The sequence below is a fragment of the Barbus barbus genome (genome assembly GCF_936440315.1).
Source record: "Barbus barbus genome assembly, chromosome: 35".
Classification (NCBI taxonomy): domain Eukaryota; kingdom Metazoa; phylum Chordata; class Actinopteri; order Cypriniformes; family Cyprinidae; genus Barbus; species Barbus barbus.
Window position 1 is genome coordinate 19,097,422 of NC_136763.1, and position 12,543 is coordinate 19,109,964.

General features: G+C 35.7%; 2 protein-coding genes across 2 annotated transcripts; one reads left to right on the forward strand and one right to left on the reverse strand.

Annotated features, from left to right (window-relative positions):
* Positions 1-253: 253 nt before the first annotated feature.
* Positions 254-5,011, reverse strand: LOC306855153 (uncharacterized protein). Its single transcript, XM_079393613.1, has 5 exons — positions 4,002-5,011; positions 3,381-3,477; positions 1,445-1,598; positions 1,090-1,223; positions 254-1,003 (listed from the first exon to the last, which is right to left on the reverse strand). Coding segments are annotated over exons 1-5 (711 nt in total). The 5' UTR covers positions 4,326-5,011; the 3' UTR covers positions 254-1,001.
* A 5,558-nt stretch (positions 5,012-10,569) lies between these two features.
* LOC306855469 (Ig lambda-2 chain C region) lies at positions 10,570-11,863 on the forward strand. The gene is made up of 3 exons (XM_079394213.1): positions 10,570-10,794; positions 10,871-10,938; positions 11,016-11,863. The coding sequence occupies exons 1-3, from the start codon at positions 10,733-10,735 to the stop codon at positions 11,369-11,371; spliced, it is 486 nt and encodes a 161-aa protein (XP_079250339.1). The 5' UTR covers positions 10,570-10,732; the 3' UTR covers positions 11,372-11,863.
* Positions 11,864-12,543: the final 680 nt, after the last annotated feature.

Sequence of the window (12,543 nt, forward strand, 5' to 3'; positions counted from 1 at the left end):
TCTGGGTGGCGTAGTCAACTATAGGATTTGTGTCCGTTGTTATTGGTAACTTCCCCTACCTGACCACTCTGCCACATACATAATAGGAGAAGACTGAAAAACAGTAGTCATAATTTTATAATTTGCATGGGAGTGGGTCGCCCCCTCATGGTGGCCGACATGTTGAGATCACATGACCATATAGCTAAGCTATTACTCACTTCATTTCATTATCATAATAAATATAGTATATTCTTAAAACCATACAGCTTTCGGTATAAGTTGTTTAATTTCTAATTTTTATCACAGTTGTGTGATGAGTTACCATAGTTTTGTGGTTGAAGGTAGACTGTAGTATATTCGTTGTTGTTCGGTGTGTGTGTCTTACTCTTCACCCTTCACTTGTCAATATGTACTGGGAACTCTTTCAACAGATTATTGTTAATAAGGCTGACATACAGATGGAAAGGTTACACACATTAAATACTGTCTTTTATCAAGTCATAATTAGAGAGTCAACATTCTAACTTTATTCAAAAATAGCTTTCAAAAGGTTTTCATGAATTAAAAAAAAAAGAAGAAAAAACAGACAGACAGTGGTAAAACAGTGTGATCAAATTTCTGAATAGCTCTTAACATTAATATCTCATTGGCATATTAGCCTGGTTACTCCAAACAAAAATAAATACAATTCCGAAACATCTAGACCCTAAAATCTATATATTTTTCCCAAATAAAAAAAAAGTCTCAAGAAAAAAAAAAAGTGACCACATATGAAGTACAGCATACATTTGTTGAAGGTGAATAAATTCTCCATGATCTCAGCCGTGCCATCAAAAAATGTTTGCAACACAAATACCTTCATTAACTACACATGATCAAACATTTTGCATCAGCACTTCTAAATGACGATTTACATGTGCTTCAAGTCCATGGTTACAAGTGCACCAGAGCGGTGTCCTCAGAACAGTGTTGCACCGAAACATGTACCCAAATACTCCATCATCCAGCATTCCTCTCATCTCTGAGAATAAACCAGAATCTCATTAGCACACAGGATACTGATTCATTATCAACACAGACACAATAACTACTACAAAAAGCACTTACATGGTACTAGAAGCAGACTAAGGCACACGATCACAGCCAATGTAACACTACTTGTGCTGATTCCTTGGGCTCCGCTGTCATTGAGATCAATATGATATTCATGTTCATGGTGGTCCACGTCTTTGCACTTCATGCTATGGTGAAATGAAAGAAAAATGAACCACATATAATTTCATCAGCAAAATGTGATAGTTCAAGCACATCAGCAAGCAAAAATGCAATGCAATGTACGATTTTGAGGGATATTTTCACATTGCATGGTTTATAATCTAACTTAGTCTATCTAATAAAACAAGAACTCTTTCAAGTGCAATGAAATAGTTGGAATTGGTGGAAGAGATGCTGTATGACTTACAGCTGCTTCTGTAAATATTGCTTGGTGGTCTCGCAGCTCTGTTTCTGCATCTCTGCAGCAATCTGGAGCTGTTTAGAAGCAAGGTGTAAAGCCTCACATGATGACAACTCCTGGGCCTTCAGAGTCAAATTGTGCTCCAGGGCTTCAATCTGGTCTGAAATGATAATGACAAACTCTCCTCAGACAATACAACTCGTAGCGTTTTTCTATGTAATGTTAATAAGTGTGTAGCCTCTCCTCTTCAAACTCTCTTAACAATATGCCAAACATTCTTTGAGGAAAAAAGTCTATTGGCTTATAAGGCAATGTCTAGGCACTGCGTAACTTATCAGTTTGTTTCTTAAAGGACTTCGGTGATGTCAGAGCACTATTTTGGGTCCTAGCTGGTAGCTGGCTGGTGTTGTTCGCTTGCTGCTTTGTCTCAAGTTCGACACTGGTGTTAAAATATGGTCTTGGTGTGAAACGTTTTTCTGGACATCGCACCTATCCTGTTTTGTGAAAAGGTTTTCCAAAGTCAGATAGCTTTTTTCAGATAACCGCTTTATCAGGCGGGTAAAAGGGCCGAGCGAGGCGATTTTAATCAGTGTTTGCTATCTCTCTCGCTCTTGTATTACCCGTTATTTTCATATCTCATGCTTTCAGGAGTCATTTCCTGCAGTTGTTTAGTGAGCCAGGAAATCCTTTCCAAATTAAACTAAATTCTAGCTTTGAAATGTTCAGTATAAATTTGGATAAACAGTACTGTTCCCTGCTGGGGAAAATTTTTTTAATTTAGGTGGCTTTATGGTCTTGACAGGCTGGTTTTGGTTGGTTTTAGCTGATTAAGTTGGTTTGAGATGGTCTTATCTAGCTCAAGATGCTCTCCCACCTAGCAAAGCTGACTTTAACTGTTCTAGATGCTCTCCGGTCTGGATTTAATATGGTTTCCCAGCTTGGTTAAGCTGGTCTATGGTCTTGCAGTCTGGCCAAACTCTAACCTGGTCAGTCTGGTTGAAGATGATGTTGAAAACCAACAGTTGAGGCCCGCAAACTAGTTTAAGCCAGATTGAGCTGTTTCTTAGATGAGTTAGGCAGTTATACTAAAAATAATAATAATAATAAAAAATAAAAAAGTCCTTTAAATTATGACATTCTGACAGTTATAAAATATTACATTTGGGGCCAGTATTTTTTATTTTTTTTAAAGAAATCAATATTTTTATTCATGATTATTCAAGGATTCATTATCAAAAGTAACACTAAAGGATTTCACATTTTCACAAAAAAAAAAAAAAAGATTTCAAACAAATGCTGTTCTTCTTTTGAACTTTCTATTCATCAAATAATTTGAAACAAAAATATATATTCACAGTGTATCCAAAAAAATATGAAGCAGCACACTGTTCTTGACTATTGATAATAGTCAAACTTGTTTCTTGTGACACTGAAGACTGGAGTAATGGCTGCTAAAATTCAGCTTTGAATCACAGGAATGAGTTTAAAATGTGTTTATTTAAGTTGTTTTAAATTCTAATGTTTCACAATATTACTGATGTTTAATCAAATAAGTGCAGTCTTGGTGAGCAGAAGATACTTCTTTCGAAAACATTAAGAATCCCAAACTTTTAAACAGCATCGTAATTTTTACTTGCATTGAACTCGACAACATTTTCTGCAAATATAATACATAAATGCACATATATAGACAGGGCAAAGAAATCTGACCAAAAATAGAAGAAAAACCACTAGTTACTGCGCTTCATGTTATTACATCAGCCACTGCAGAGAATTCCATGTCACAAACAAGCCTTTACTATTTGTTGTCTCTTCCGAGTTTCTATGGTTACATAGGAAAATGCATCTAAGAATATCGTCAGAGAGGGAGAGGGAGAGGGAGAGAGCGCTCCTTTCATGGCTGCTCTGATGAGAGGAAAAACTCTGACGTGAATTTTCCTACCTGTCTGCAGGCTGATTTCAGCAGTGAGGTTCTCCTCGATGAGTTTGTATTTCTCAATTCTGCTGTCCAAAACTGTGATGTTTTCGTTCAGAATAGCCTACAGAGAAACAGAAGCTTAATTAAACACAAGTTCATAAATGGGGTGAGGTTCGGCTGTGGATGTTCGCACTAAGACATTAAGGTGTGGCTGTCAGATCTCACGGGCGTGTGAGTGAACGCCGCCACCTCCAAAGGTCAAAAACTTGGCCACACAAATCAAGCCAAAACCTCTTTGAATACAATTTAACACCCACGTTTTGAAACACAACTACCCCAATGTGAAGATTATCAGGAAAGTTTGTTTTTTTTCCAGGAAGAGCTGGGATTGATATCCTGCCCCCTCAACGGGCAGGAGATGTGTTTAACATTCCGATCATTTGATTTGGCATATATTTGCATAACTCTACAGATTTAACTCAACCTGACCTGCTCTCTACTTCCCGTTAGGTCTCATTATGAAAAAACAAAACAGTTTCATATCTGAGCTTCAACTAACATAAAACTTAAAGGCATGCTTTTTTTCAAATCAGCATGTCACTATAACTTACTGAGGTTAAGGCCAGAAGAAGAAGATAAACTCACAATTTCTTGCAGGCTGTCATTCAAAGAGATGTTCAGAGACTGTATTTGCTCCTTGTACTGGTCGATTTGCTTCTGAAAAGCGGTCTGGTTCCTCCATCCCTGTCTCACCAGCTCCTCAAGAGCTTTTCGGTCTTTGGTCCACACGATTTTTGCCCCTTCATGTCTCTCCCTGAGGTCTTGCATCTCTGTCCGACACTGACTGGCTCCTTTCATCTCAGGCGAGGTGGCCCATACCACAATAATGATAAGAGAGATGATGGACCACAGGGCCAGGCAGGCGATCACGATATTACGTGTAGTCTGAGAAGATTTGGAGTTGGTCATCCTGAGGCACGCAGGCTGGAGATGTCCAAGAAGAACGAGCTGTTGGGTGCGAGTCTGTCAGGCGAGAGACTGTCTTCTAAGTGAAACGAAACTTTTAAAACCTGGGTTTCCCCTCTAAGCTCAGCTCAGGAAAGAGGAGTGGCTCTGCTCCTGTGCTGGGGCCTGCCGTCCAGTTACTCAGCCCTCCAAACACACGGATTGTTGCAACGTGACATCAGCTAGAGGTTATCCTCGCCGTTAGTGGGAAAAACCAAAAGTCGCCTCCCTCCTCTTTTTTCCGAAAGAAAGTTTCAGCTTCCATTCCTCGGTTCTGGGGAGTGTTCTGGCAGCGGTCCCGGATCTTAGAAGAGCGTGTTACCTCTGCTAGGACTTATTCTGAGCATTTTTAACAGGAGCAACTCAGTGTTTCCTGAACTTTTGCCAAGAGTGTCCATGCCCCTTTGAGTCAAAAAACTCAAACATACAGCAGCTTTTAGGTGGACTGACTGTATGAAATCTTCTGTTTATCTCTATATAGATTATATCTGTCACACTTTATATAGATTTATATAGATAGCCTGTCTGAAATGTAAATATTAAAACTTCATAGACCTCCCCCTCAAGCGTCCTCTGCCGGTTTAAGAGCAGAACTTCAGAGCCGGTTCGAGTTAGAACGGACCTTCAAAATTCTGCTGCTCAGTGTTTCCAGCAAGAGATGAGTCATCAGTTGGGGGGTGCTTACATAATTCTGAAGGGTGGCGGCTGTTTCCATGGGTCGTGGCCCCCTTGTATTGAATTCTTGCCTTTGAATTATGAACTCTTGCAATATTCTATTGCATTGTGAAATAGATTTTGTCAGATTTGGGGAGATTAATAGCATCTGGCAGTTTTGCACAGTTCTGGGGTGGAAGATTATTCATTGTTGCATCCATCCATCCATTTTCCAAACTACTTCATTTAATTCAATAAAATGTACAATATACCAAAGGTAAAGTTTTAACCTTATAAAGTCTACTGCATCCTATTTGATAGGAATATTTATAAGGCCTCTTAAGGATCAACATGATGAAAACTTTGCTGCAAGTAAAATTCCTTATAATTGTAAAAATGTCCACCTTCAGGTCGTACATGGGAATTTTTGTTGTGAAATCTTGACTAAGTAAACATGAGAATAAATTTGATACTGCTAGTTACAAGATTAATGCTTTCTGGACCAAAAAACTTAGGGTTACTTGATTCTCCATACATAATTTTCAGACAAATCATCAAAATGTGAGCTTCATAACAGGTTTTTGAGGAACGTTTATTTGTTCATCTTTCAATCATTATCGTACTGCTTTGCACTGTTTTGGGTCTGAAATTTGTAATAAAACTTTTTTTTTTCATCCTTAAGTATGAGATCAATATTCTCCTATATAAAACAATAAAATAATCAATAAAAAAATATGCAAACTTTTCCTAGATTTTGTCTAAATTTGAAAAAAAAAAATTTTTTTTGACTATTATTTTATATATCAGTACAGGGTTCATAAATGAAATGCTGGCAACACCCAGCCATCTTTCCACATTACTCTTGTTCTTTGTTTGCATTTAAAATTTGCATGTGTACATTGACAACGTCAAGATCCACCCTCTGCTGTAACCCCAGCCAGCAAGAGCAAAGTGCTCTGACAGGCATTTTGCACCAGTGCTCTGATTCACTCACTAACCTAATGAATTTGAACTCCAGATCCCTAGATTCCATTTGAGTCTATTCTGGGCAGAAAACACCAGGTTCAGATTCCAGATTGAGAAACTCACAGTGAGTTTGTACACATGTTCTTATTTAATGTTCTGTTAATTATTAATAATGGAGAAGATGATAAATACAACAACTGGTGCATTCACAAGACATACAGAGTATGCATATAAAGGGAAAATTAGTGTGTTTGTATCTCTCTCTTTTTGTTTTAAAACATAATTTTATCATAATCAGTCATAAACATGCCAGACTGTATAATGATGTATGCTTTGCTCTGATATATAATAGAAATGTCAAGAATTGACAGACATGTTCTGTAGTGTGACATATAGCCTATATACATTATATCAACTAACATTTCTAATTCTTGTGTAATTACTATACTTTTAATCAGTTCATATTTATTTTGAGACTACATGGAACATCTGTAGGCTACTTTTAAAAATGAATATCACACCACAGGACTATTGAATCGCAATAAAGCCAGATCTAGCATGTCATTGATGTGACATGATCCGGGTTTAATTACGTTTTATGTAAACGACAACTGATGATGATGGGTGATAAATGGACAGTAACAAGGTCGCGCTTGTTTACAGTTGAGAGCGACACACGTGCCCTTTTTGTGGTCAGACTCTTGGAAAAGCCAAACAAACCCTCAGCGAATAATTGCAAAATGTAGTTAGCTATATGCTAGTGTATATTATCAACATAGAAGAGCATCCGGCTCATGTGTGAAAAGTAAGAAAAGATTCTGGAACTAAAGAACATGCCACCTTTCCTTTAGAAAAGCAAAATGTATGGTAACACTTTATTTTAAGGACTGATTCTCACTATTATCAAGCATGCATAATACTAGCATATTGGCTGTTTATAAAGCACATATTGAAGGCTTATTCTGCATGACCATAATTAGATGCTCCAACTACTTAACTATTAATAGGCAGCAAAATATAAAAAAAATAGGCAAAAGTACTAGTTAATAGGGTATTGACACGGATTTCATGATTCAATATGATTTCTATTCACAAGCCTGCGATTTGATTCTGATCTCGATTCGATTCAGTATTGATTATTTTGAATGTGTATCAGGTACAGCACATGACAAATTTTCTCAACTAATGCTGTAAAATATGCATGAGACCCAGCTGGTACTACATTGTATATTGTCATGAATTGTGTCCATAGACTTCCATCCGACTGCCACAGGAGGTCACCTCTTCATCATATTGACACCACACAGACTGTTACATGTCACTCCGGACTGCACACAGCTGTCACCAATCTCACGCTCACCTGAAAGCTATTACACTCACTATATAATACCCACTCTGATCCTGCTCAAGTCGCCGAGTATTGTTCTGCGTTTATCACTCTCCTAGGGATAGTTGCTTTATGGAGCCTAGTTTCTAGTTCTAGTTTAAGTCTAGTCATTTCTTGTTGCCTTGTTTCCTGATTCCTGCCTGTGTATCTTGGATTAACCCTTGTCTCGCCGTTCAGACTCTGTACCTCGTCCGGACTTTTGCTCTTGTTTCTGGATTACCCCTCTTGTCTAGCCCTTTGGATTTTGTTCAGCGACCTATGCCAGCCCTAGGAATACTCTTTGTCTTGCCTTATACATATCTGTTTGCTGATGCTCGACCCTGCCTGTGTATGACCATGTCTATGAATAAAGCTTTGCGTATCGTCTCACGTCTCGTTCGCCCTGTTACAGATATGTTCTGGGTTAAAATGAACTGATTTGAATACAAACACTTAAAACACACAAGTTATAATAGTAACTTAACAATTACATAATTATATTTCCACTCCAATTAGTTTTTTGAAATATAAATTTAAATGGTGGATGTCATAAAAACTTGACAGATTTATTCAAACATAAAGAATATAGATTAGAGTAATCAATATGTTATATAGTGCATATATTTAGTGATTTTTCTAGCTGACTAATGAGTTCATTGTCACCGAATTTCTTTTTTTTTATGATTTTTTTTTTCTGAGATAAATGTGACCTTATTTGGCTTATTATTTAGGCTACAAGATGTTATATTGACATCTTTCTGCAGTTGAAACACTGTTTGAGACAGGATACGGATTTCGGTAAGTTGTATCCTTTCTTTTAACATACATTTGGATGTTTATTTTGTGCTGTAACTGGTATTAAAGCAGAGGAGATGATCAGTTCACATGTGCTTCGTGCTGCCGCTTCTCTTGAACTGAGGCACTACAGCAATCTCTCACTCCACATTACTGTAAGATACAAACTCGCTATATCGAGAAAAAAGTCAGAATTGTAAGATAAAAAGTCACAATTTCTTATTTTTATTTTTAATCAGTGGCAGAAACGGCTTCCATAGAATGGTGTTTATCTTCACTTGTAAAATAGGCATTGTTATTATCTGCACGTATCATTTTCTGGGGTCATGACCCCATCATTTCTCCTAAGAGACTCGTGTAACTGTAAAGACTGAACTCTCCATCCTACAAGAAGCAGGTTTATACAGACAGCCAAACTTAAAACAGTTCTCACCCACGTTGACTTATAGATAATAAAACCATGGATCTTCACATAAGCTGCAACATAAAGCTGTTTTCACTTCTGTATCTGGCACTGCACTGTAAGTGTTTTAAACTCATATTTCTTTTTGAATATTTTAAGTTTGTTATCTGATGTTTAAATACACATATTGCTGTTTTCAATTTTATATCTGTTTTTTAATGATTTTTTTTACTACTGATTTATTATTACTACTTTTAAGGATTATGTACTCATGAGTTTATTTAAAATATATATTTCAGTTTTTTTATGATTTTCCAATTTTACCAAGCACTAATAATATTGAGAATATTCATGATCTGAATATATTTCTTGATTATTTACTCTACATAAACATTTCACTGTGCATGTTATTCCAGGCTTTTTTTGGAAGCCTTCATTGAACATCTCTGTGCAGCAGGGGCAAAATGTCACACTGAGCTGCCCACTGATGCCCAACAGCAGCAAAGGGGTTTTGAGCTGGTATAAACAGACTCCATGGCACGGGCCACAGCTGATCCTCTCCTACAATATCACCAACACGTCACAGGTGCGCTACGGCACGGTACTGGACCACAGTAGATACGCCGTCTTAACCAAGGAAGGGTTAAACCCTCGAAACGTCTTACAAATCATCACAACTTTACGAAATGACACTGGAATTTATTATTGCGGTTTTTCAGACAAAAACCAGACGCAAATGTTTTACAACTGAATGCAAATGCTGTATTATATATTAGGTATGTTTTAATAAACTGATCTTAAATGCATCCTTGTGCAAATGAACTTTATTTATGGAAAACAATACACTTTTTTATACTATATCATGCATTCTATTTTCCATCACGAAAGCTATCTTTTTCATGTTTAAATATTTCTGACTTGCATTGCAAAACCTGCAAACTTTGCTCGGATTGGATTAGTTGGCTCCCAGGAGATCTGTGCAGAAGTGCTGGCAGTGTTGTGTTAGAGCGAGCATCTGTCTGTGCCAGTAAACCAACGGCTCTTTCCTGTTTTTATGTCCCTCTTAACCGAATAACAGTCAAATATGTTTTTAGCACACTGATACTTTATGGTGTATAACAGAAAAGAAAAACAATATTTTCTTTTCAGCGTATCATGGAAAAAAATATTAATAAACACAAATAGCAATTGCATCTTGTCTGCACTTCAGATAATCTTTACATTCCAGTGAAAAGAAGTTAATCCAATATTATATTATATTATATTACAGAAGTCAAAACAGCAAAGTGGATAAAAAGCCTATTAGAACTCACACATGTAGCATAAACTATGAAATGTAAATGATTCATTTTGAAAATTGAAAGATATGATTGTATAAAATAGCATAAAATAACAAGGTGCCTGCCCAGCACGGTTATCATTGTTGACTAACTAAAACCATTAGTTAAAAAATCATTACATGAAATAAAATAAACAATAACTGAAATATTTAGTTTTTAAAAATCTCAATTTGATATAGTTTAACTGTACTAAAATTTAAAATATGGATATAAAATGTATAAAAACTATGTAGACGGAACTAAAATAATATAATAAAAACTACAAAACACAAACGATAACTGAAATAAAATAAAATATGAAAAACATTCTCAATTTTATGTAGTTTAACTTGTAATGTACTAAAATAAAAAATTGAAAAAATTAATAAAAACTATTTAGACAAACAAATACTAAATATTTAACTAAAATTGAAAAGAAAATGGAAAGTATAAAATAAAATTGATTAATTAAATAATAAATACAATTATTAGCTCTTGTTGATAGTAAGATGAAACTGCTGCAAACACCACTATTCATTTTATAGTATATATTAAAATACAATTTAAAGATTTTATTGTAATAAAATATTTCTGTTAATATTTAAAAACATGAATTTCCTAAAACCTGATTCATGTGCCCTGTGAAGGAATCAACAGTGTAATGGTTGATTGCTTTTAAATGGACCATCTGCACACGGCATCTGAGCACATGGGACGTTCTTCCCTCAACCGTCAACCTCTGTTTCAGCTTCATAAGAGTCAACACCGAATCAAATCAAGCTGCACTGGCTCTAGAGCGAAATTATATCTCAGACAGCATTCGCTCACACACAATACGTATAAAGAAATTAAATGAAACAGAAAAGAAATGAACAAGAATAGAAAGCCAACTGGTGTGATTATCATTATTATCTCTCTTCTTCTGCTGCGGTGAGACTTTAAAGCCCAAATCGATTAAGTCAATTAATGTCTTGATCATGTAGCTCACTGCAAATTTCTATTACAGCATTGCTTCAGGTGAGAAGGACCCGATGAACCAGATGTTTAGCAGAGGACTTCGACTTATCGTGGAAGGTAAGAGATGCTTTCAGGAAGTTTAGAAATGTGGTTTTGCTGCTCAGTTTATACTCATCATTAACATGTTTTTTCAGTTTCTCACGTCCGTGTTGATCGCCAGGCGACTCCGAAAGTGCACGTTCTTCTCCCTGCTGGAGTTCAGAAGCAGCGTTCGGAGAGAGTGACGCTGGCGTGTGTCATCACCGGCTTACGGTCTAAATCGGTGAGGATCACATGGAAGGTAAACGGAGCAGCAGGTCTGAAAAACCACACCAGCTCTCCACAAGTGCTCCGAGAGCCTGGAGGCACATTCTCGGCTGTGGGACTGTACTCGGTTCTGGCTCATAAATGGAGCGGTGAGAATATGTACAGGTGTGAGGTGACATACAAAGCAGCGTTTCACTATTATAAGGCAGAGTCGTCTCTCTGCAGACCACCTGAGGGACTGTAACTCTCTAAATTGCATGAAATCTATCTGCTGACCGCTGAGCTGGAGCTCATATTTCACTGAAAAATCTGAGGGGGAAAAAAGGACAACATATTTTCTAAAGAAATGTAAAGACTGTTGTTAAAAGAATTCACAATGTTTGTATTGTCACATTATTTTGATGATGTTGGCCTCATAAATTGGCATTATAGCTGATGCATTTGGACATAATGCAATAGTTTTTTGGTGAATCATCATAAATTGAGGGCAACAAAATAAAATACTAATGATACATATAATGATTTATATAAAAACAGGCTTCATTTTCTTTAAACATATTATTATTATTATTATTATCTTAAATTTGCCATGAAAACTGACTATATACTGTCTTGTTTTGTTTTGTTTCTTTGGTTAGCTAGCATGATTCTGTTTTAATGCAAAGCAACAAAATATTACTGTTTCAATTAAAAATTTAAATGGAAAAATGTGTAATAAAAAAATCTGTAAACTGCTTTTAAAAGAATTCAGAATGTTTGTACTGTCTCACTACTATATATATATATATATATATGCGTATAGTGTGTGTGTGTGTGTGTGTGTGTGTGTGTATGTATACATATTAGTGCTGTCCATTAATTGCATCCCATATAAAAGTTTTTGTTTACATAATATATGTGTGTATACTGTGTGTATTTATTATGTATATAAAACACATGCATATATTTAAGAAAAATGTTGTTTATATATAAATATGTATTAATAAAATATCAGAATATAAATATGTAAATGTATATGCATGTAAATATTTTCTAAATATATACTGTATGTGTGTGTATTTGTATATACATAATAAATATACACAGTACACACACATATATTACGTTAACAAAAACTTTTATTTTGGATGGGATTAAGCGCAATTAATTATTTGACAGCCTTTTTATATATATATATATATATATGTGTGTGTGTGTGTGTGTGTGTGTGTGTGTGTGTGTGTGTGTGTGATATATAATGTGTGTGTACACACACAATGTAAAAAGATATTAATAATAAACTAAATAATAATGAAAAAAAAATCTATTTGTTGTGGCTACTGCAGCTTTCAATATTTAAAAAAAGGATGCAAAAAAAAAATGCCACAAAAGTATGAAAAGTTCATTGTTCAGTCCTACCATCCAACAATGGCTCAT